Consider the following 26222-nt stretch of genomic DNA (forward strand, 5'->3'; position numbering starts at 1 on the left):
CCATGCAGGAACTACACTGGTCATTGAAGTGAAGTGTAAACTTATTAAAGCTAAATTTAAACTAGCTTGCTTGTATCCTGATAGCAATCTAGCCACAACCACCCGGAGCTCAATACAGTCAAATGGTCAGAGCATTTACCTAACTTTTCTGCTGCTTTTGGCAGTGGTTACTGGCTGGACTTGGCACTAGCATAAAGTTGATTGCATTGTAGAGATACCTTGAGGTTATTTATGAAATCCCAGCCTTAGGTTTTGGGTTTTTTTATTAAATCCTTTTGGATTCTGGGATTGAAAGTGCAAAACAGTTCCTGGGATTGGAACTGCACAACATGTTCAGAGCATTTTAATGTAGATGTTGATGGCCAAGTGGGGACTCCACATCAAAAAGTAGATTCTGGAAAGAAATGGATGATGGAGAGCACGCAGTGACAAACCCACAACAGAAAAGAGAGAAAATGATGCTTTTTTGCCAGAGGAACCACATTTGTTGTTTGGCTCATATTACAGATTCTAGGATTCTGTTTTATCCCCTGAATTAACACCAACATTTCATTAGCAAAACATGGTTTGAAGATGACATATTTCAACACTTTGTGTGTCAGCCAGCTTATGATCAGATTAATTCTGTTAATAAATAAGACTTAAAAGATTTCTAGGAAAGAATGTCGTATAGTAATGTTCCTCTTCGTGTGAAAAAATTTTGAAACAGTTGTTTTTCTTTGTTATGTTTAAAAATGTTGAGAGGGGGGAAAAAAAAAAATCAAAAGTGTATTTTATAGCCATAGCAGAACAAAGGATAAAACTTCTGGTTTTAAATTGTCTGGGCCTGTGTGGGCGTTGAGTATTCCCAACATCATCATATATTTGTTAGATGCTGCTGTATCTTGGAGCAAAAAGATAGTTTCCTCTATGCAAAGGTTGGACTGAGGGTTTTATCAACGTGGTGGAATTTCTTAATGCAACTATAACAAAATACTCGGCTGTAGTTATGCTGGAGTCAGTCCTTATGTGGGGTAAAATTTCCTTTTATTCTGGAATACTGTTTCCACGGGGGGGGGGGGTTTACACTGATATCACTCTGTTTGGCATGTCGTGCCAGCAAATTGCCCCATAAAGAGAGTGGTGGTCACCTGAGCTTGCTGCTCGTAGCACCCGTCTGCCCCCCAGCCCACCTCTGCCGTGCGCCCGCGTCCAGCTGCCTCACCGCGTGTCCTCCTCTTTTTATTTGCATAATCTCCCCTCCCCTTCGTGTTTGCTTCCTACTTAAAAGTAAAACAAATTATTTTAAACCTTGGGATGTTTTAAAGCATTCAGAACATTTCTTTAAGGGCACCCGATATCTTTGTTTCCAGAAAGCAGTTGTCAAAATATACCGATGGTATTTACAAACGTCTCTAAATTGCAGTGTGTCAGAAAAAAACTGTTTTTAAAAATGTTGTGAACAAGCTAATTTTGCGTGGAGTTACATTTCATTATCAACTATGTTTATTAGCAAATTCCAATTGTAATTACAAATAATATTTTGTATTAAACGAAAAAGCATGTTGGAGCTATGGGAACGTCAACTGAGTGGCTGTAGTCTTGCAGAAGTATTTAGTCTATTGTCCTCAAAATACCTTTTGGAATACCATGATTGTTCTCTGCAATAGCCAATGCTGGGTTTTGTAAGAAATAAATAATTCTAATTTGTTGGTTTAAAAATCCCAAGCAAAGCTAAATCTCAGTGTTCTAGATGTCCTTATTAATGGTTATTAAGGGAGGAGAGGCATCAGAGAACATATAACCTAAAATGACCTGATCTGGAGTGTGGAGAAGAAGCATTTTTGGTCCTGTCTTACAAATGAGACACTGGCGGGTAGAGCCTTGACTTTGTTCGAGGTTTGTGGCAGAGATGAAGATGAACTCCAGATCTGTGCATAGGTTGGTGCATCAGCCCTTCTGCAAGAACAGTTTCGGGATCCGAAGAGCAGCACAACCACCCGGTGCTGGATGGTTGCCGTGGTTCTGGAGGGGAGGTTGCCCAGTGTTAAAGCCACACCTCACAAGTACCCCTACAGCCTCATCAGAGCCTTTTTGAGAAAGCTGGGCTCATGCAGTTCTTTACCTTTTTGTTAAGGCCGCTGACAAGTTTCCAAGCCACGGCAAATAAAGGGGGAACAATTTACATGTTCAGCATTTTCTTTGTATTTACAAGCAGGAAGACTGGAGTGACTGGTTGTTCAGAAGGCTATGACCATGTGTAACTGATAGCACTGAGGACGTTAACTAGGAAAAAAAAAACCCCTGAGAGATTAGTGTAAAAGTGAAAGTTTAAAGCTTAAAGTGAAGACATACATGATTTCAAGGGTTTTTGTTAAGTTAGACTTCACTTGCTGTCTTCTCCAGCATACACAGTAGGGAGTCTAGAGTACTGCTGAATAGCTGCCTGATAAACTGTTGTCAATAGGACCCACATTATTTATAAGCTTTAAAAAAAATATTGTATTTTTTATTTTAACTTGGCTGAAGGTGTTGGGGGTTTTTTTAGCTTTTTTTTTTGTTTGTTTTAGTGCCTGTAAAAAGGAGGTCAGCGTTTCACTGTTGAAGCTGACAGTGACTCATGTCATCGTGACATCTGGTCAGAACGTGCATTACTGTTCGTGATGGTTCGATGGCCACAGACATGCCAAATTCTGTCAGGCACTGAAGATCTTTGGAGATGGGTACGTCACACAGTTCTCCAGAGGGATCTCAAATCCATCTAATTGTTTTTGTGGCTAAACATTACCATGATAAACCGTTTGGCGTGGTGAAATAAGGAGTTTTAAGGGACGATCTTGATGTTAAATACTTGGAGTCATTTTTCATGGATCCCTATTTCTTTGTCACTGACTTTAGTCTGTAATAATGCTAGTAACTCTGCAGTGTCTTTTATTAGTGAGGAATCGCAAGGCACCAACATTTGTTACCTTAGCATTGTAAAGCAGGCATTAAAATTTACCAGGCAAGTAATATTACCTGGCTTATAATTTCCTATATTTTGTTTAATCAGCGAAGTCTTCCAAAGAGGATGGGTAAGTCTTTGGTGTCTTCTAAAAGGATAGATAAATGAAATCTGCAGTCTTTTGTGGTTTTGCTTTCTCTTTTGCATGGGGTCCAAACTCTGAGGCACCTGTTTTTCACAGTCTTTGTTCATAGTCTCTGTTCAAGAAATGAGAGTTTAGCCCCAAGCTTTTCAACTGTTGCTCGTGCTCTGTCTCTCGATTCCATTCCATGGCTATCTTTAAAAGGCTGCATTGACACATTTGTTATCAATGATAATAAAAAGAGCATGACTCTTCTGTTAAGGTTAGATAGTTATTGATCACAACGGAAATTCCGATTTTAAAAGTCCTCTCTCCTTTTCAAAATCATATCTCTTTTTCTCTTGCCACAGAAATTATTTAGTTGTCTGAAGCATAGTACCTTCTCTTCAAAATTACAGGGTTTCAAATGTTTGGCCAATCAGGCAATCCGAGTGGCTGAGCATCTGCAAGTACTTTATAATATCTTTGACATGCTTTGTGAGACAAAGAATTGAGTCATCTTTTTTTTCCTGCAGCAAGCTTTGCACTCTGGCATTTTTCTTGACTTTTCATGTTTCAACACATTGAAGAACTTACCGTGGCCAAGAGCAAAATCATACTTACAAGTTTTATAAAAGACTAGAACTAGTGCTTGTCTAGTCCTCTGAACTGCAGTTCAGTTTTATCCAGCAGGTTTAAAAGTTTGGATTTTTACTTTTTCCTACATTATCATTGTTGTCCTCAGTGCTTTGCTTTCCTTCCAGAAGGCTCTTTGCTGCATGAAGTCTTTTATATTCTTTTTTATCCCTAGAAGGGATGCCACCTTACATCTACCAGTCTCCAAATTATGGAATTAAAGATTCCATAAATGCATAACAAAACATTAAGTCTTGTATAGCTAAACTATCAGTTTCTTTTAATGAGGTAGACTACACTAGTTTTGCACTGGAAAAATGGTGAAAAGGAATTCAAAACATACAATTCACTGCTTTTAACTAACAAGACAGGAGTAATAACACTGAGTGAGGTGCTAGGTGATCAGAAAGGTACAGAGAAAACACTTATTAGTAAGCGTTATGTAATACTGACGTAAGCCTACGCAGCTAATAAAGAAGGGCAGACAATGTTTGTCACTATGATACTGGAAAATGAAAATTAGCTTGTTTTTAAGACTGCTGTGATGGTTACAGATTACTTGTTGTATTTCAAAGATGCTTTATTCTCCAAAGAGCATGGGGACTTTTATGTGGAGAAGAAGGTGGTGCTTAGAAAGACAGAGCTGGGGAGATAACCCAAAAGTTTTGAGGCAGACTGCCTGGGAGGAAGAGCCTGGGCTCAAAAGTCTGGGACTTTACTGGAGAGGAAAGAAAAAAAAGAAAAAAAAAAAAAAAAAGAAGGTAGAAAACTAAAAAGATTAAGATAAAAACAAATATCTAATGTCCTCTGAGTCCTCCAAACACAGGGCATCTGTAAAGCAGCCTGTGCATAGGACTGTGTAGACTTTCCAAGGGCTGTTCTTTGTTCCAGTTCCAGTGAGTTGCTGGACTGCAGCCTCCTTCCCTGCCCCTGGAACAGCCTTGACTGCAGGGCTTCTCCAGCCGTGTAGGTGGAAACACAATATGTGTGAACTATATATTCAACCAACAAAAGATTGCTGGAGAAAATGACATCTTCAAAGCAAACCTTCCATAGTCCACAAACATTTATTACTCTGTAGTAAAGATTTTTAAAGCCTGGCACGGTAACACAAGTTGCAGGGTTTGGCAAATAGAAGTTTGGGGATGTGGACCTGCTCTACTTATCAACATATATTTCCCTTAGATATCTTTGTTATGGCGTGGCTCATCCCAGGAGTGAGTTGAAGTAGCACCAGATTGCACTGGCCGATTCCAGCGTGCCTACACAATTTCCAGTACTTGTGTAAACATTTTTTTTTTTTTGCAAAACTGTACGTTCTAACGTAGGTTGCTTTTGGTTTTGTACTAATCATGGTGCTGGCTGCTCCAGGGATATCAGCAGGAGAGAGTCGCTGAGGGTTTCAGCTTTATGCATTAAAGTGCTCTTGCCAGAACGAGTGTTGACTTTAGAAATCTTCAGATTCCATTTAGAATTTTCTGCTGGCTCTCCAGCTTTACATGTAACTGAAACTCAAGCAGATCAAATGTCAGAGTGTTTTTTAAAAAATGACTGGCTAACACTTTTGAATGGCAGATCACAGTGAAATAGAAATATCTTTGTTAAACTTATCATTTTCATAATAGTTGGGCTTTTCTTAAGCGTAACGAGAAACCTGGTGAACCTGATACCTGTACAGGGTAATTATTTATCAATATTTAAAGGCAGGGTAGCAGTAGAATTAAGTGTTCAGTAGCACTTACAGTTTTTGGAAGGCATTGCCTTTATTTTCTGTAACTAGAGTGTTTTTTCCATACAAAATGAAAATACCTATTGTTTTCTTAGCATTAAAAGATTACTTACAAAGAGCTACTAAAGGAAAGCAGCCAAAGCTGCCATATTTCTGCCACTTTCTTGCATCAGCAGAGTTGAGAATAAAGGAACTTTCCAAGTTACAGTACTGTACTTGAAAAGGAAAAAAGTATGCGGTGACTTTTATCTGTGTATTCAGTAGATCAGATGGCAAACTCTCCCAGACAGCCTAGCAGGGGAGCAGCTTCTGCTTTTCTGTGTAAGCCCTGAGTGGTGTGAAGCAGCACCAAGTACGACATCAAAAGGTACAAATATGCATCGAGTGTAAAGTCTGGGTTTTTCCAAACATCTGTCTAATTAGCACAGCTTGTGTATTTGCGAGTTCTAGCGCTGGCTTTCTCACAGTTTCATGCTCAGCAGAAGTGGCTTTTTCATCTCACAAATTTGTGTAAGAGGTTAAAACTACAAATACTGTCACCAAACCTGACCCTCTGAATCCTTGATATAAACCTATCCTGTTTCCTTCTAGCATCAATCGCCCTATTGTGCCCAGCTAGAAAATGTGAGATGTACCTGGTAGCCAAATTTTTTCTAGAAGAACGAGATCATTTTAATTGAGTGTTATTATCAGCCAGTTCTTGTGGTTTGACATGGATTCAAAACGAAGCCGTTCATCCGCTTAAAGAATGCGTAGGCACTAATATAATAACCTCAGTAAGTTTTTGGATGCCTCCATCCTAAGGGAAATTGGTTTGACTTGCCCTTCAGTGGAAATTTTGTGTACTATTGGCAGCCAAAGGAGCACTAGAGTCCAGAAAAAGAAAAAATTCTGTTCCTGTATGTCGTACTTTCCTCCTTTTCCCATTAAAATTTGTATTGTAAACATTTTTCAGTTAGGCCCAATACACATTGTCACCTTGCAGTTCAAGAAAACTGGATGTGTTCATATAGTACATATGTATATAAGAAGGTGGAAAACCATTTCAGTTTTACTGAAAATAGACATTATTCTCTGAGCCTTTTGCATGTGGATTCTGCACTTAATGTGCACTCCATCTTGCAGCTTGGGATGCCTTCCCTCGGAATGGTTTATTGTTGCTGATACATGCACTATCTATGCTGTGTTGATGCTCCTCATTGATGAACAAGATTTAATATAGTAAATATTTTATTTGTTGACCCTTGAAAACATGCATGAAGACGACTGGGGACTTGAGGCTGAAGCTTATAGGGAAGACTGGGAACCTCAAGGCTAAAGCTTTTTGTAAGCTCTTCTGTGCAGGCATCAATAGTTTTGTATCTTTGGCCTCTTCAGAAAGCCTGAGATCCTCCAGCAAGGAGACTGTTTTATGGAGCAAAAAGAGCTCACCTGTTTTCTTCTTCAGGGGTCTGTCTATGAAATTATTCTCAGGAAACTAAGTATTGCCTACAGGATAAAATTTAGGACTCTTGGCAACATCCCCTTCAAAACTGCCAGATAACAGAGGACTGGAAGAGCAGTAAAGCAGAGATTAGTCAAGCACAACGAAAATCTTACTCCTCTCACACAGCCTCTTTTCAACTGCTTCTGTTACTAAAACTGTCTCTGCTTATTTTTAGTTTAAGCTTTCACAGCACTGAAGTCGATAACTTCAATGAAGTTAATATGTTAATTATGAAATCAAATTCTTCAGCACTGATGCATGTTCATGTATGAATCTAATTTCTGGTACAACACAAACAGTTATCTGCAGTAGTGGTGCAGATACCTGTTGGAACTGCCTTCACCAGCTTGGCCAGGAGACCAGGAGACCCAAAATTTGTATTTCTAATGTATTCTCCGTGAAAACCCCAGATTGCTAATTACAAAGAATTCATTAAGATCTGCTGAAGTTCAAAGAAAAAGGCCAGTTCTTCACAGGTCAGGGCAGCTCTTTTAATGGTTCCTGCTTTGCCTCCAGCAGCAGCTCATCTCCAGAACCCGTTTATTTTTCTGCCAGAACTGTTGGCAGGTGAATAGAGTCACATCAGATCACCTCACGAGTATTTTTATGCTGGAAACTTATACCCTGAATATGCCATTTTCCTGGCCCAGGATGGCATGAGATCATGGGTTTCAAACCTCTCCATGTTGGCCTTAGAAGACAAAGCGTGCAGTGCACCATTCACTCCCCATTTTGAGATCTGCTGTAAAGTCAGAGCTCAGTTTTGCTCTGGGGTTTGTTCACTTACAGTTCAGACCATTGTGCTTGTCGTGGGGAGGAAGGAGAGCATCACTCGATCGTGTCCTGAAAACACATCAGATTGCTTGTGAAACAAAAATGAATGAATGCAAATTCTTCTAGAACCAGATCATGAGAAAACAAATCAGTCCCTTTTCCTGGGAAATAATTAGTTAGGACATGTCAGCACCAAAGCTTCATGCAGATATACTGTGGTTTAGGAAAGCAGCATTTGTGCTCTTTGCCAGACGGGCAGCAGTGCTAGTCCAGCATTCATCCAGGCTCCTGAGAGTCACTGTCTCAGGAGTGCAACATTTTAATTTCAACAGAAGGTTGTACCAGCTCTCTGTATTAGAACTGTTGAAAGGACATTAAATCCTGAAGTGCTGTAGCATTTTCCTTTGTATTTTCTACATGGCTGCTCAGGGACTGCCACGGGTACCCATATGTGCTACCCTGGTCCAGCTTGGCCTTTTTATTCCCGTTGCCAGCGTGACTCCCTTCTCAGCCAGCGTCCACCCTTCTACGACCAGGACCTAACCTGGAGGAGCCCCGGGAAGAGGATTTGCTTATTCAGGGAGGGATGGTGCCCACAGGCGAGTGTCTGACCCGTTGCACCCACACCAAGAGCCCCAAGCACGCTCCGTGCTGCTGCTCTCTTCCAAGTTTGTTATGTAAGTGAGGGTGAAAGTACAGACGAGAGAAAACTAAACATTCAAAGTGGGTTTGTTTGCTTACTGAGAAGCTTGGGAGGGGCAGAATGAAACTGTATAAATAAAAATTCAGGCTACCAAATGTTAGATACCGGCAGGAACACCTGCACAATTGGACCAAGCCAGAACTCTGCAGGCAGCTTGAAGGAGAAATCTAAGAAGTGTCTTGGCTCTGTCTGGCTTCAGAAAAAAAGCATTGCCTTTCTCAATATGGCTATACTTAAATTCCTTATATTTTTGTTCCTAACGTTAACAGCATTCCTATCCTTTACAGTTTTGCACTTGTAATTCAACAAGGCAAACCAGCAATTGCTGAAGACTGTGTAACAATTTGAATCATATCAGTAGATTTTAATTGTCTGCATACCTGGAACCACCTTTGACCACAGCTGTGCTCTAAGCTCCAAGGAGCAACTCGTATCTGAGATATTGTTTTCTTCCTCCTACCAGAATAACACACCACTTCTACTTGCATTTATGTAAATCCAAAAAGCGAGGAGCACACAGGAAAATGTGAAGTGATTGATGGGCAAAGAATACAGTGAGGTCTTCGCCATCACTGTTAACATTTATATTTGCCTTGAGTGTTTACATGCTGTTTTTTCCTTTCCACTGTCCTCTACCAGGTTTCCCCCCCATCCTGAATTATATGGAAATGTGCATTTGCAAGTCAAGTTTGGCACTGCTGTGGGCTCATTTGCTAGCACCTGTCTCTAATAATCCAGCCTTGGTGGTGTATGTGAGAAGGCTGATGTCCCTTCTCCCTCTCTGACTTGCTGTTTGCAAAACCTGCCTCTGCAGAGGACGAGCTTATTTGTGCTTCTTTATCAGATCCTGAAACTAGATCAAGATTTATGCAACTTTAACAATACTGGAATTCTTAGGTCTTTCACGCTGCACCGTATATATATATTTTTTTTTTTTTTCTGCAGTTTATGTCTCATTTGTGATAAAGTTTTTGAGTGTGCAGGAAGTAGCTGGAAAGCTCTGCTCTTTGTGCTGCGCAGGTCTAATGAGAGACGTTAGTGTGGAGCTGCACAAATGAGAAACCGGTGGCGCTTTACAACTTGATCTGTTTTCTGTTATTTTTAATGCTTTTGCATTTTAAAAATGTCATCTATATAAGAATATTTGGAACTGCTTACATATTTAAAAAAAAAAAAAAAAAAAGAAAAAAAGAGAGAGAAAATGAAAAGAGCCTGCCTGCCTTATAGATGTGCCAAACAGGTTTGGCAGTCATTTGCTTAGCATCGATCAAGCCTTCCTCAGCCAGTCGAACTCTTGTAGCATTTTCTACCTGCACAAAAACATTCTCACCAGAAACCAGAAGACACCGACTGGGTTAATTTTCTTGTTCGGAGCATTTTGGATGATGGCTGAAGTGTATTGTGGATATTGAGATTTGACACTTGTCATTCAAAAGCCTGAAAGTCTTGTAGAAGGTAAACTGCGGAGGTTGTTTTGGCTTCAGGAGAATAAAAGTGGCTGCGCTGGGTCAAACTGGAGTCCGTCTGTCTCCATCTTCTGGGATGTGGTATCTGATAACAGATGCCCAGGAAAGAGTAGAAAAACAGGCTGAAGATCAAGGGACATTTCCTCAATATGCTTTCCCATTCTCCAGCAAGATACAGTTGAGGGAGTTGCTGTCTGTATTTAATAGCCTTCCATGGCTTTTCATTCTGTGAATGTCTTTAAGTTCCTTGTGCCCTTAGCACTTATGATGGTCTGAGGCAAAACATTCCCCACTGTACAGTTTCTGGGCTTGGTGTACCTTTTGGCTGTATTTTAACTGCCTTGTCATGACCTTGTGGGAGTTTCTTGGAAGGAAGAGCAGAGGGATATCTTGGAGATGCTCATTAGGTTCACAAGTAACTCAATAAAAACTTCTGCTGGGTGACACTGAGGTCCTCTCCTGTCTGTGCATTTCCACATAAGACTTTTCTGCCACAGAAGAAGGATCCACTAACTAAATTAGCACAGTCTTTTGGCTATCATTCAGGTCAAAACTGGGTTAAAAAAGACTTAACAAAAAAAAAAAATTAATCAAAACGCCATTGAAATCAGATCTGCTTTGTCACAATCATGATAAAAGCTCTTGGCGTTCTGTGGAAACTATATCTTGAGACACAACGATAGCTTTGGCAAGTGTTTTTCACCCTCTCATCCTCTTCCCGGTTTGCCTGTATATAAATTGCACCTAATTTGTTACCTGTACTGGTGAAATTATCGGTGTCAAAAGATCAAACATCGAGTGCCTGTTTCAAGTGCAGCCAAGCAGTTGCCTGTTGCAGTGATGCTCAACCAGGGATCTTCACCAGGGAATCCTCAGCCTGGTCTTAGCAGGACTGGCTTGGAGGGGCACAGACCTGCTGGAAGTTTGCAGACCCAAAATCATCCAATACTTCATTGATCCTCAGAGGTGCAACAAGTGTGGCTTGAATGTTTTAAATGATTGCTTTAAAGGGAAGCATAGACAATAAATTCGGACTACACAAATTCTTGATTTTTTATTAATGGTTCCAGTTCAGCAAAAAAAGAGGGTGATGAGTACTCCCAGAAGTGAGTTATGTAGGAATTAGTGTAAAATGTTTTGAATAAAAAGCTAGCAGAAACATTCAAATAGGTTGTAGAGCCTGACATTGTTCTTTGCCATGTTGGTATATGTTCTGTCTATCTAAAACATTCTGTACTAGTATTCTAGAGCTCTGAAATGGAAAGCAAAACTTCTGACAAAGCTGAAATAGATTTTACCCATGTCTAATTTTGAAAAAAAAAAAAATTAAAGGATTTTAGAAATGTTTAGAAATATTGGCATTATGACAGCAAGTATCTCTGTCATAACGTCATATGATTTTCTAGATCAGAAACATTCTGGGATGTTCTGATCAGTTATGTTAATGCATCTTTTTAAAAATATAAAGCCAATGCTCTATAAAATAGATACTTGAAAAACAGTTTTCATTTTCCTCAGGCTAGTGAGATTAGAGTTTCGTAATCTGTTTGACCAGCTGCAGAGGACGTTCTTTTTCATTTTTTCTTTTTAAGTAAATGAGCTTCATCTCAACATGATTAAAAAAAAAAAAAAAAGAAAGAGAGAATCAAGCTTCAAAAATGCTCAGTTGTGTCACATACTTTTAAATAGGAGCAATTGCATTATCACGTCTTGTTGCAAATGTAATTGGGTTGAAGGTCATTAAAGACTTTGAATAAAAGAATTTCCAAGTTTCCAAGGGTGCATCCTCCCCTGTGTCAAAAATCATCCTGTTTTTGGCTTACAGATATAATTTTAGAAGATAGTACTTTGCTGCCTCTCACATCTTGTGCGTATTGAGTGTGCAGGCACTGTTGAGTCAAGCTCACTCTTGTTCAGTTCAAAAAGCAGTGTTTTGCCTTGCGAGTTAATATTGCTGATTAAGGTTACTTTGAAAGGTATAAAGACATTATTAGATTTCTTCTTGTGTACGTGTGTATGTAAGAGAACGTGTGTTATTTTATGTAATGGGAGCATTCCAGCAGTAGTGGTCAGTCCTCTAGTTCATTGCACTAAATAAATAGTGTTTCTTCTGTTCTTGCTGAGAATCAGATTAGCCTACTGATTAGAAATATCTGAGCCTTTCATATTTACTTTTTAGAAGAGCATAGCAAAATAAGAGGCTTTCTCAAGCCTGTTAGAAATGTTTATATTTCCAGGTCTTCATGCATCTGTGACAAGGAATGCATTTTAAGGAGACATTTGTAGAGTGCCAGGGGTCTACTGGAACCTCAGGTCCATCTCCAGGTGTAAAGTTTCCGAACACCCACTTAAAGTGGCAGTTTGGTGATAAACTTAGTTGGGAATGAAGCCCTGGGCGGTGAGAAGATTGTCTTGTTCAGCAAGTGATTGATAAATATGATTTATCATGAGTCAGGCGTTCTCTAAATGATGGCAGGAAATTCTGCTCGAACCTCTGATGTTTGTTTTTGCAGAACTGTTGGTAAGAATACAGCAAGCAGCAAAACCAGATGTTTTACGAGTTAATTTGTATTCACAATCGCAGTTGTTCACTGGCACGGCATATCCATTGACGTGACGTTTTAGACATTCTTACGACGTAGCATCAAAAATTCAAGAAGTTGTCTGAAAATGTTGAAGCCGACATCAGGTCTTCACAGGAAACCCGCTCTGAGAATGGCAGACTCCTTGCCGTTCCCTTTGATTGCGAAGTGTTTAATAAAAAGCAAATTAGGAAATGAAAATTGTCTCGTGGATCAATCAGGCACAGCAGTTACTCCTGTTCAGCATTATCTGTCAGACATTAACCTGATTTGGAATGTTTTATTTTGTATAATAGTCTCAAAATCAGACTGAAAGGTTGACTTAAAAAATACGTGATGTATTTTGTGTGTGCTCTGAGGCTGATAAACTGTGCACTTCAAGTTTTAATAACTAGGGGGGAGCTAAGAAACTTCAAAAGGTTCATGTTAAATGTTTTTGACAATGCGTCAGCTGAACATTAGGCAGAATCTTGGTAAATCCCCTCATAAGTGGTTTAAAATGGAGTTTTGAACTTTTCCTTCGTAAGTCTATGCTTAAGATGTCATGGTATCTTTGGGTTTAAAAGATACATTTTATTTGGTGTATGTGAACCATTGGTGTTTCTGCCTACACCTCTGAGAATGGAAAGGGGGAAAAAGTTCAGCAGTTTTCTCCTTTCAGCAACCTCTGCCCTTGACCATGAAACTTGTGGAGGCTGGAAAAAAGGAAAAGCCACTTTTAAAGCATATTAACAAAATAATCCAAGTAAATATTACAGTAAGTCTTCCAGGCTGACAAGCTTTCCGAAGGACTACATCAAGACAACCCTGAAATGTCCTGGTAATAGACAAAACAATGCTTGCACATAGCAACTGCTTGTTGAGTTTTGTGGTTTATTGAGAAAAGCAGATGAAAGCAAGTTTACTACTGCTCTTTGAACCTTACCTCCCCCCTCCTCCTATCACCTGAGCCACTAAAAGCAAAAACAATTCCTTCTGTGGCTTCTCCTGGAAAAAATACCCAACTTCACAATTTATACTGCTGTTTGAGTTTTTATCTTTGCAGGACTTGCTCTGCCTTTGTGTTTCAAAAGAACTGAGTTTATAGTGCCGTGCAGTGAAGCAGGTGACTCAGCAAAATGCTTAGGCCCTCGCCTAATTTTAAGTCTATGAATAGCTCTGCTGGTGTTATCAAGGTGTTTTAGGGATTTATGGCTAAAGACTTTGCAGAAAAACAGTCCTAAAGCTTTGGTCAGCTCAACTGGATATTTACAGAAAATGCCAAAGACACGCCAATATTTTATAGGAACAAAAGGAGGAAAAAACAAGCGTGTTGACAATCCTTACGGTGCTCAGGGAATCTCCAAAAGACAGGAGTTCTGATGAAGTCTGATGTGAAGGTTTTAAGGGACTGCTCAGGAACCAGTGCTGATGGTCCACTCAAGAGCCAAAGTACATAATATACTGCCAGTCAGTCTCTCACCAATGAATTGCAAAAAATTAAAATAGTGTAGCTTTAGAGCCTACCACAGTGGAAGAATGTTTGCATATATGTTTCCTTTCTGTTGAGTGACTTACTTTAAAAAATTTTCACTACTCCTAGAGAAACTTGATTTTGTTCCCAGAGTCAAATTATTCCCTTCCTTCCTGAACCCCTTTCTTGCTTCCCACAGTCCCTCAAGGGAAGAAATTGTTAGACTTCACAATGGCATCTCCTACTGGCAGATCTCAGAAGCGATGTAGACCGGTGCTTGACTTGTGAGAAAGGGCAAAGCCCACGGCTCAGGTGATTTTGCAAGATCTCTGCTCCCATTTTGTAATGTCAACAAAGTGGGCCAGACTTCCAAATGTGCCCAGTATATGGGAGTTCACATTATTCCAAGAGAGAGCTAATGAATTCTGTGCCTTTGGAAATTACCCCTTTTATCTGATTCCTGACCAAAGAAGTCTTTATTTCATAATAATAGCAGAAAATGGGCAACCAGCTCTTTCAGGGACACATTTAAAAAGGTATTACCATTGGCATTTTCATTCCTTGTTGTAATTCATGTTCACTCTTCATGTAATAGTGTTTAGTGGTTAAAATTATATAGTAGGCATGAAGATTTCCAGATTTGCCGTTCTGTCATGGCATAGTAGGACGTTGTGCAGATTGGTCTTTGCAGGACTTCTCCCCCCACCCGTACGTAGATGTTGGCAACTTCACCCAAGTAATGAAGTTGAACGGATGGTAAAAGTCTAGGAGGTCAGTGGAAAGAAAATGTAGAGAGATGTAAAATATCGCTTAAGGTGTTTTAATTTCTGTTCCTGAGGAGCAATAAAGCATAATTTTTTCTGTATAGTCATAATAGTAATTGTGATATTACCTATAGAATGGAAGAATAATTTGTGCTATTAAACACCATAACTATTTTCAGTATAAAATAATAGAGAGATTTTCTTTTCTATTGCAGTAATGTTGGTCCCTGCATATAGGTTGTGGAAAATTTTGTTTGCAAAAACAAAGCTATGGTTTTAACAAAAACCACAGAAATTTTGCCTTTCATATTGAATCAGTAGCGTAATGAGTAGTGGAGCAATAGTTCAACATCAAAGGAGACTTCTTGGATATATAGTGTGTTGCAACAACAGCGAAAAAGTTCCCACCAGAAAGGAATTTTGCCATATGTGAACGGCAAACATATGTATTAGGTTAAAACCGTAAGATTTCCTTTGCTTTACACCAAAAACAAGAGAGAAGTTAAGTACAGAGGTTTTCAAACAGTCGTGTGCTGGAATGCAGCACGGAGAGTGAGCAATGTCTGGGGTTCGGAGCAGTGTCAGTGAACAAAAGCTCCGTGAAAAGCCAAAAAGCATGGAGGATGCACCAAGAATTTGGCTCAAGCATCGGTATTTCACTTTTTAAAAAATACACTTGTTTTGCTCTGACTCATGGCATTACATCAGGGATCTTCATAGAGATATTTTTCCCAATTTATTTATAACAGTAATAAACCCAGACAAATGTACTTATCTCCATAAAATATTTGAGCAAAAATAATGTTTACTTTAAAAATTCTAGTATTAATTTTGATGGGGTGCTTGGCCTGCTTTCTCTGAGTGAAAGTTGCATTTGACTCTCTAGATCGTGAGACCACCTAGTATAAAGGAAAAGTTTTTGCCCAGACAGCACATTCTCACAGCTTCACGGAGAGATAAAGGTACTCGATTGAGTGTTTCTATGGCAAAATTTTAAAGCATCTCCATATATATTTTTAGAAAAAAATATGCTTTAATTTTTGTTAGCGTTCACATGGATTTTCCTTGGAGTTCCAGAGTAGAATTTCTTCTCATGAACCAGGAGAGAAAACACATCAATGGATGTAATTTGAATTTAGAAGGCACTTAAAGAGGGGCCTCTATTCAGAATTATTGTTGGCACATGTTTTGAGGATGTAAAGTGGAAGCGTTCTTCTGTGGGCATTAGTAAGGAGATAATTAAAACTACAGTAGGTAATTATGGTAGCTTTTATTACTGCATCTTTCATTAACTAATTATATTAATTTGGTAACGTTTGAAAAACTCTTTGAAGATGAAAAGTGCTAACTATTACTACCTTTCGTTGTAGTATTACTCTGCACTGGTCATAAATACCGAGGGCTTTTCTTGATCCAGATGCACATCCATGTGTGCAGAGCTGCTGGTACAGCCAGTAAGAATTACACGTGTTTATCAAAAAAAGACTCTGCCATTATCTGGTGTGCTCTGATCATGATGAGCAGTGACTTTGCAGCTGCCACTTTTTGTTTCAAAGTGAAAATACGTTGGGGTTTTTAACATTTTCTAGAAGATTTTACTTTCCTTGTAAGTGTCATTTATTTATTCAACCCTCAGAACCAGAGAGATAAATCATCGTGATCCCAGACTTAACCACTGATGTGATGGGAGCAGAAATCAAACCCTGTCTGCTCTCAGGAACACACCAGAATAGGAAAGGATTTCATGTTGAAGGAGCAAAACATCACACCTTTGTAAATACAGTATCTTAACACTAGTAATCAATACCAAGTAATTAAAAATAATAATGATTTCTGTTCATTCTTCCAGAACTGAATTATTTTCAGGGAATCCAACACTTCTTTTTTTAAAATATCCTGTGGTTAAGGGATAATCAAATCAGTTTTCATATATTAAAGACTAAATCCATCATATATTCCCATTTCATACTTATTCTCGTGATTCTTAGAACTCTTTCTCTTACCAGCTTTTAGTTGATTTAGATTAAGCCCTGTAACTAATGACAAAAAATTATTCCTGCCTTGAAAAGGGATTTTGTAATGCTGGCATCGTACCTTTTTGTCTCTCTGTGGCTCCTTGTCAAAATTATATGCTTTACAAGTTGTTGATTTTTTTAAAAAAACAAAACAAAACTCTTTTGCAGCTTCAGTCTGGCACGCTGAATTCCTCAGGTCTCGTGCATCATCCAGCATCTCTGCGAGCTGCACGGACCAAGCTCAGCACTAACTCCACGTGTGCTACGCTGCTGTCTCCAAAGTGCTCTGTGAGCACAGTTGGGTTTGAAATAAATTTCATGAAATGTTTTTCTGGTGATAATCAAGCCACAACAGAATAATAGACAGGAAAAAAAAAAAAAAAAAGTACCTACCTAGAGATGCAGTTCAGATGTTCCTTTCTCCTTGTGTGTCAGCCAGTACCCAAAGGTGACGTGTCAGAGTGACAGTGATGGGCTCGTCCTCCAGCTCCACTTGACATCCCATAATCTGACCGTAATATCTCAGTGGCAAATCCTCAGAGCCATTACTTTTCTCTTCCATCCTTCTCGTGTCTCTCAGTGTTGTATGTGACCAGAACGTTTACAATATGTTTTTATTTTAGGATCCTTTCCATTTTTATAAAGAAATCAAATGAATGTTCCTTTTATACAGCTGTAATTCACCCACATTGTTGCAGTAGAGCTTATTATCTCATTTACATTTTTAAGTGCTTTTCAAAGTGTAGGATATCTGGGCTGGAAAGCAAAACATTTAATTTCTTTGTTCTCAGGCCAACACAAAGCACTTCCAAGGTCAGGTATGGTGTAGACTTTCAACAGCAAACATGTTTACATGGCATTTGAAAGCTGGTTTAACTGAAAAAAAAAAAAAAAAATACTGTCTTTATAACAGTGATGTAAGTCAACTTAGCAAAGCTGAAGGACAGGGATTAATTCCGTACCTGGAAAAATTTAACTAAGTAAGTTAGGCTTTGTTTTCCATTCAGGGAAAAAAAAGCCTCTGACACTTAAAAATTGGCCTGGTTTTTTTATGGTTTTTATCCTTTTTCTTCATCTCAGCAGTTATTAAACGTAAGCTGTTACTCTTTGGGCAAAATCCGACACTTTGAAGCTGTAGAATAAAAACTGCATTTCTAAACAAAACAAAACCCATTGTTTAATTTTACAAAAGAGATGTTCTGTGGTGTACCTGGGGTAAGTCGTCCGCTGTTTTTAAGAATATTCTACGTGACAAAAGCTTCTCTGTCAGACAGAAAAAGATTTGAGGGTACTGAGTAGCTTCAGAAACAGCTATCAGCATTCAGGCTCTGGCCACTGCATATGAAGCTTTTTGACAATAGAGAGAATTTTCAGTGTGATCTTCAAAAGGACGCATTATTCATTACATCCATCACGATTCCTCCTAGAAAATTAAAGTCATGGGCAACAAACTTGCTTACTTTTAATTACTATTTTCAGAGCTAATCATATGCAGGAATCTACAGCAACCATGAGATTTTGATGTTACTGGTTTTTGGCACGGCTTTGATCAAACACTGATATTTTTGGTTTTACTTTTTTGTCCTTGTGATGATAGGAAAGCTGAAATACCCAAATGAACATTAATTACTCATGGAACATTCTTTATACACAAAACTGGATTCTACAAAGTGACCGATATGAGAGCTGGGATGCCACGCAGCAGTAGTCCCAAAATGGTCGAGTTAGAGGTATTCATGATTGATCAGAGGAGTTGGGTTTTCTTCTGCCATCCCAATACAGAACGTACCAACAGCCAGTTGTGGTGTGATTGGAAAAGTCTGTAAACTCATGCAGACTTTTGTGATGTTGTGATTTGGGCAATTGGTGAATGGATAATTATAAGACTCGATCATTTGTTAGACTTATACGCTATAGTAAAAATACCTTATTTCTAAATTGTACTTATTTAAGACACTGTCTGCTCTCATAATGAAACAGAATATGTGCACTTCATGCTGGCAAACACAATCTAGAGTAGGTGGACCTAATAACAACTGTGTTATCTGGACTTCCCAAATTAAATTACTTAAAGATGCATTGCAAGCCCTCAGATTTAAAGGACCCTCTCATTTTATACTCTGCAAAATATGTTTGTCCTTTGTAAATAAGAAAAGTAAAAATGGAGAAATTAAGGAATGAAACAGCACTGCACCAATTCTCTTCTTTGCCACCAGGTGGTTGTTGTCTTTACCAGGAACACTTTGAGATCCTGTTTTGTATTCAGAACCTGCAGATTTGTCTCATGGAGTGGGTCATAAATCTCTTCTCTGAGACAAATATGTACATATAGATACACATGTGCATTTGTATGTAGACATGCTATCTCTTGACCATCTTCAAAGTCCTGTGAAAGAGTGAAACCTGCTCTTGAGCACAAAGAGAGAGTCCGAGCAGGATGACTGATGTGTAGCGGCGTTTCCTCCCTCCTTAATTTTTACCATGCCAAACTATTGGGACTATATAAGCTGATCACATGGAAATAGCAGGAGAAGACGGGTCATACTTTGTAGTTCATCCAAAACATGCTCTGTGAATGTTCCCGAGAGTCCTCCTGTACTGGTTATGTCTGGACCTTGGAGTTTTGACAGGACTTCTGTCAAATTAATTGGGTCTTTGGTGATCATTGTGATACTACGGAACAGCCCTGCTCCTTATTACATTTCTACGTTGCATTTCTGGATCATTTTAGTTTTTAAATCAAAGTACGCTTATGTTTTACCTTACAAAATTAGATGTACAAAAAGAAAACAAAAAGCCTACAATTCACACATATATTTCATTATATTAATGCAAATTCCTGGTACTGCAAGACGTGTTGAGTACTGAAGACTGGTTATATATTCAAAGCCTGGATTTCAACATTTCTCAGAAGCTGTGATAGCATAAAAGTCCCTGGGCAGATTTGAAGTTCATGCTTGGGTCTGGTTAAATTTTTTGGCATCAGAACGTGTAACAGTCTTATAGCTATAAGACTTTAAAGTTAATGCCTGGCATCACTTCAAAACAACGTGCAAGATCTATCATAAGTAGTCCTCTTATCTTATCTCAATAGCAATTTTATCCTGTAAATGATTTGAGAATACAGTATTTCAGTGCTGTGAAAAAGAGCAAGGGGTTTTTTTTTTCTGTTAAATCTTTGCACTGTGGGGACTTTTAATGATCCTGGTTTACATACAGGTATTCTACTTGGAGGAAGCAAATGTTAACCACAGCACATATTCTGCAAAGCATCCCTGGACTCGTTGGTCTCTCCTCTACAGGGCGCTCTGCAGAAGGTCTCTGTGCAGCTCAGCTTTTTAGGAAAGGAGGCACCTTCAGTGCCATTTATAGTGCGTGTCCAGGGCGAGTCCCTTCCCGGGTCCAGGCGTGACTCTGTGCCACACTTTTCGGCTGATGAGTAGCAATGCCTTGATTTCCTGGCGTACAAAAGATAACTCAAAATATTCCCTTTCTGCTGCCACAGCCGCCTCTGTGTTGATGTCAATCTAACATCCACGTTGTGGCACTTTGCTTCAAGTCAGCACTTGCAGTTAACAATGCCTTTATTCAAGCTGACAACGTAACTAAGCTTTTAGTAAATGTGTAAGTAAATGTTAAGTGTGTATTCAAACATTCAACAATGACTAGGAAACTTTAAAAAAAAAAAATCTTTGAAACTTTGTATTGTTTGTTTGGTGTGTATCTGTTAGAAATAACATAGACTATCAGTTCCTTGGGGCATGACTGTTCTTTTGTTAAGCATATAACAAAAAGATCAAGGCTCTCAGGGGCTGCCATAGTAAAAATAAATATATAAGAAGAACAATAATGACAAAATAAATTTGTCAATGCATTTTATGAGCTTGGTTTAGAAGTGATTATTTCTGAACTAAATAAAGACTGGATAGTTGTGGTAAAGTGACATGATCATAATATTCCTTTTATTTATTGCCATTTAGACTTCATTTGTAGATCACATGCTAGACTTTACTACAGGGCGGGAGGGGAGCCCCTCGTGTCGGCGAGCATCCCGTTTCAATAATATGGAATACATTTTCACTGTGAATTCCAGACATGGTTTTTTTCCAGAGAGAGGATTATTCTTCTGGCTTAAAGGAAAAGTTATTGGTACACTGCAAAAGTGTTCCTAGGAAGCACAGGTTGTACAAATAAGATGGTAACACAAACCTTGCAGATGCGATTGTTGCGATTGCAATATTTCCGTTTCCATTTCGTTCTTTGAGGGTATTTGTTGCATTTTTAGTAAGAATACTTGTAACCTATAATAAGATAGAACTACAAAGATTTAACTGCTCCTGTTCAATCAGTGATCCTGAATATCCTCACTCATTAAGGGTGGCCAGACTGGGCCTGTCACATCTTCGCATCTCTCGTGTGCGGCTGGAAACAACTGGTAGCTGAAGAGCTGTACTGATACCGCGCCGTTTTCTTAATCAGCTTGTTCAAAGACATTACCTACAAGTTTTCCTGCCACTCCATGTTTCTGACGTGCGTTTTGCACCCGTTGGTATCGTTTCAGGCCTTACAAGATGAAGTGGAAAGTTACCGCATCCAGGCGCGGGCTGCGGAGAAGAAGCTGCAGCTCCGGGAGCTGGAGACACACGAGCAGGTACCGGGTCCTGTCCCCCCCTCTCCCCGTCCTCTACCCTTGGGCAAGGAGGTTTGGTGTTTACAAAGAATATCTTGCTTCAAAGCAAAAGCACATATTTTCCTGCAAAATTTTCAGCTAGCTTTCTTTTCTGGGGTTTTTTTGGTAATAAAAGAGAATTAAACTGTCTGAACCCTACAGGCAAATACTTATCTCATGCTTTCTATTTCAAGTTGGTATTTCAAATATTCTAGCTGTTAAACAATGCATTTATTTTGAGCTGACTATACTGTTTTAGTAGAGGTTTCTGAGACTATTCTAACCTGTTGTTTAATGGCTTGTATGAAGAGAATTATAATTGGACAATAACTGAGTTAAAAATAATCTTTATTCCTGATCTTATGCATTCATTGTCCTAGCGTGTTGTCTGTAAACAGTTCCGTATGATTAATAGGGCTAAAATTATTCTGGATGCTTTCAGTGAAATCAGAGATTTAGTGTGCTGCAAGCAAAACAGTGTATGTAGTTTACAGACTAGTACTGAAATGAGAAGTCGGTGCATTCAAACCAGATTAATTTGAAGTATTCGTGAAAGTATACAGGTGGTGGATATCTGAATCACATACAAATTTACAGATTTCTAATACAAATCAGCTTTTACAGCATTTGAGAACTTTATTTGGTGCTGAGTAAACAGTATCTGTAACATATATCCTGTATAAAGCATTTCTAAATCTATACCTGCAGGAATAATAAGTTGAGGTGGTTGTAGAAGAGTAATAATCATTAATTTCAAATATTTTTTTCCCCTACTTGCATCCGACTTGCACATGGGAACCCCGCTCACCCTTGGTGTTTACATTGATGTCTTTCCTCTCAGGAGAGCTGGTGATGAGCTCTTCTGCTCTCTTCCCCCTCCGCCTCCCAAATCCAGATGTTGGGCCAGGTTCACCCTTAGCTGCTGTGCCTGCAGCATCGGAGGGATTTGGTGTGATGAGTGAGTTGGCCTACAAGCATTGCATTTTGGCTTCAAAGAGTCTCCTGGAAAAGAAGAAGGAAAATTAGCTCTTTGGTGCATCGTTGTCCCTCCCAGGGAACAGCACTGGCCTGCACGCTATGAGAGTCCTCTTCCAAATTTCTTATTTTTTAAATTTTTTTTCTTTAATCTTTGCCACTGGCATTTTGCCTTTTTTCTGACCTGTTTTGAGAGAGGATCTGGAAGAAGAAACAAAACGTGACTTGTGAAATACAGAGGTAGAAGGCCACACATGCAGATTCACAGGTGGTCCCCCATTTCTGTCTTCGAGGTTTTCTCTTACATGAGCACCCAGTCCTAACCAACCTACAGGACTATCCTGTCCACACTAAATTGGTGAAGGACAAGCTCAGCCGGTAATGTCCTTTCCCCAGTATAAACGGAATGGAAATGTTATTTAAATTACATTGTACCATCCAGCTTAGAGTTTTTTCTGTGAGGTGGTAATACCTTAGCAGACTTACAGTAATGCTCATATCTCAGTTCATCCCCGGTCTTGTCTCTGCCATCCATCCATTGGGACTTTCTGAAGAAGCTGGAGGCATTGAGGATGTTGTTGTTTAGGTGGCTTTGGTCCGTTTTACAGACAGTTCTTAGTGTGTCTCTGTGACTGGTTAATCCATTAGTTAGGCTTATCTCTCCAGAAGGAAAATGCAAAAATGACAGCTCTGACATATTTCCAGTTGTTATGTCTCGGCCAGGCTACCTGTAAATGTGTTCATCAACTATTAACGACTGGCTAACGATTCATCAGCCAATCAGGGAGTTGAAATACTTAAGGCGGTAACTTAGAACTTGTTTTCTGCTTTTACCAAATATTGTCTGAATCGGAATGGCATAAAACATCAAAATTTGTGCTGGCGCTATTACAAAGGCCACTCTTCTGAGCTTTTCCATGTCTGTAAATAAGGAGGAGAGAGGGTTAAACAGCTTCTGTTTTTCATTAAAAGGAAAAGTCTTGTGTTTTGATTCTATAACAACAACAAACAAATGAATGAGACATGACAAAACATTTTGTTGTGCTTTTAATTAAAAATAAAAAGCTGTTTCTCGTTACGGCTTGTTGGGTGGTATCTCAGTGCTCCATGTTTGTCTTTTCTTCAGTGCAACGTCCTTATAACTCTTCAGTCTTTAAGAGTGACTGACAGATCCATGAAGCTTAACTCTTTGTTACAATAACCCTCTGGTGATGGCACAGAGTTAACCTTCCTTTATTATAATTACCCAGAGAGACAAACTGTCCTATAAATAAGGGGAGGAAATATGTTGGAAGGACTGTGATGGCAAACCCCGAGCTGTCTAGAGGCGAGCGTGGCGCTTCAGTTGAAGATGAGCTGTTGTTTTTATGGAGCTTTTTCATCCCAGTACTTCATGTTCTAGTATGAACTTGTGTTTACTCCTGTTTATTTCTTCAATCCTCTTTCCAGTTGTGAGTGGGTGCAATCACATTATATCTGTGTTGTTTCATCAGTGGTGCAGTCTGGCAACATTATCTGAATGATGAGTTCCAATCCGCGTGAACGTACGTTTGTCAAAAGCTCTTGGGAACTTCTCCCACTTTGCTAACCTAAATAACTGTATCTTTTCCATAAAGGTCGCCCTGTCTCAGCTAAGCATGGTTTTCTAGGACAGTGGTCCATGTGTTCAGTAATGCTGCACTTCTAGATCGGAATCTCAGAACTGTATCATCTTTCTTCATGTCAAAACGCTGGATGGTTTCTTCAAAAATTAGATGTCCACCTTCTTGAGACCTATGTAGTTGCATTCATGGAAAGTGACAAACTAACAATAAATAGAGTGTAACTCACACTTAATATACAGTTTTTTATAGAGAGATTTTTTGTTATATAGTCCCAAGGCAGTTAAAACAGTCTGGGAAGGTTCCTGGGAAACTTGGGTGTGCCCAAACCTTTTCATTGCAGAGCTGTGCTGAAGTTTCTTATATCTCAGTGCTGCGTAACTCTGGCAACTGGCTTCTAATCCCATTTAGGTCACGTTCCCATTTAGGTTACATTCCTGTATCTTAATACTCTTGTAGTGTATCACTTGGTTGTCTCTGATACGTGTCTAGATATAATGTAAGACAAGATTTCTGGAAGAAAAAGATCTTTCATTCTACTAAAAATGTTTCTCTTTCCAGTCATATGGCTCTGTGCAGTTGTCAGTCATAGTTAAAAAATTTAAATTGTTCATACAGCAGACTTTACATCCTGTGAATGTGTAATTAAAAATGACGTACATCACGGAGAGCTTAAGTATGTGCCTTAATGAATCTGGGAATTTAGGCATGTGCAACAAATTTTCCTGAATTGGAGCCTGTATAAAAATTAATGGTAGTAATCTTCTTGCTTTATTACCAAGATTTCTTTAAAATACCTCATTTAATATCAAATTCCTTTTTGTAAGGGTAATCACCCCAACTCAGTGTACTAAAAAGCTCCAAGAATCTCTCTTTTGAGAATTACACACAAGATTTTTTTCAGAAAAAAAAAAATCTCTATTCTTCTCATTCCTTGTTCTAATGTGTTTAACTGTAGGGGTAGATTATGATGCAGAACTTCTAATTGGGGATAACAGAGGGGAAAAAAGTTCATCATGTTTGCAAACAACTGAAGTAGCAACACTTAAGATACTCAAACCACAGGAATACTCCTCCAAGCAGTCAAGTCACAAATAGAGTCTTAAAGGAGAGAGATTCTCTGAAGACAGAAAATCAATTATGTCCAATTCGTGAATATTACTGAGGAAATGAAGAATACCAATGTAGATTCCCAGCCCTTTAATTACTTTTTTCTCAAATAGATTATAAAAAAGGGAGAAAGGAGTTATCTGAATGAGGATGTTGTAGAAGTATTTGGAATAAAATGGAACAGCTTAGTTTAAGTGGATTTCACTCATGTTCAAATGAAAACAGGAGTGATAATTGTAAAAGAGCTACGATTCAAAAGCATTCGGCGAGTTTTCATTTTTAATATTTGTTATTCTGACTTGCTCAGTTTTTTATGACTGCTGGATATTTACCACATTCAGCCCAACTTACTGTTTCCATGCCAACTAAATATATTTGTTCTCAGATGAACGCTGTGATGCATCATTCTGAAATTTTAGTTGCTGTGTAACACAGAGAACTTGTAACATATGCCACACCTTCTCCTTGATGGGAACGGTGCCACTGCCTGCAGATTTGTGGAGCTGTGAGTAAAGAATCAGTAAGGCAATGATGAGCAATGTATGCCTATGTCCAGGTTATGGTCTCAAATAATTCTTAATACAACCATGACTGGAAGACTTGAGTAATACTAATACCCATTTAGTTTAGGGCTTTTGGTCCGTATTTCTTTTCAGACTCATTTTTAATGGAGTTTTAAATGCAATCAGATAAATTAAGAGAAAATCCTTGCCCTAACTTCCATTATGCTGCCCTGCTCTATGTGTTCTGAAAAAATGACGTGGAAGCAGTGGAGTTTCCTCCATCTGAAGGTGGGTGAACAACCACGGGAATGTTGCTCCAAGCCCAGACTCTCTCCTATTACAGGGCTTTTAGCTCAGGTGCCCCCAATAATTTAAAAAGCTGCTGGGGCCCCTGCCTTGAATTTCCAGACTTTCTCAAAGTGGTGTCTTCCGCAGGACGTGTTAGACTCATCTAAAACCAGGCTAGAAAGCTCTAGTATAGGTATTTTAAAATAAAACTGCTTCGTGGCCAGCTGCAGGTGAGGAGGATTGAGGCAGCCTTTGTTTTTCAGAGCCCACGAGCACTTTGGAGACTGAGCCACAAACAGCCAGTGTGCACTGGGGGTGGTGATGAAATCCTGCCATTTGCTCTGGTTGCTTCAACCCACGTTGCTGAAACGCTTCCAGAATTTTCCCCCAGAGACCCATTTCTGGTCCCACAGAAATAGGAAGC

At 39.1% G+C, this 26222-nt stretch overlaps 1 protein-coding gene across 6 annotated transcripts in view; it reads left to right on the forward strand.

The window, feature by feature from the left end:
• CEP112 (centrosomal protein 112) overlaps nt 1-26222 on the forward strand; it is a 173427-nt gene that overhangs the window by 134067 nt on the left and 13138 nt on the right. For 5 of the 6 annotated variants that reach the window (XM_074922180.1, XM_074922179.1, XM_074922183.1 and 2 more), the window contains one exon: nt 21214-21303. In XM_074922180.1, coding sequence (XP_074778281.1) covers nt 21214-21303 — 90 coding nt within the window. Of the gene's footprint in view, nt 1-2549; nt 2703-21213; nt 21304-26222 lie in introns of all 6 variants that reach the window. The other variant, XR_012634784.1, reaches the window with a different exon arrangement.

This window comes from Athene noctua, chromosome 18 (assembly GCF_965140245.1).
Source record: "Athene noctua chromosome 18, bAthNoc1.hap1.1, whole genome shotgun sequence".
Lineage (NCBI taxonomy): Eukaryota > Metazoa > Chordata > Aves > Strigiformes > Strigidae > Athene > Athene noctua.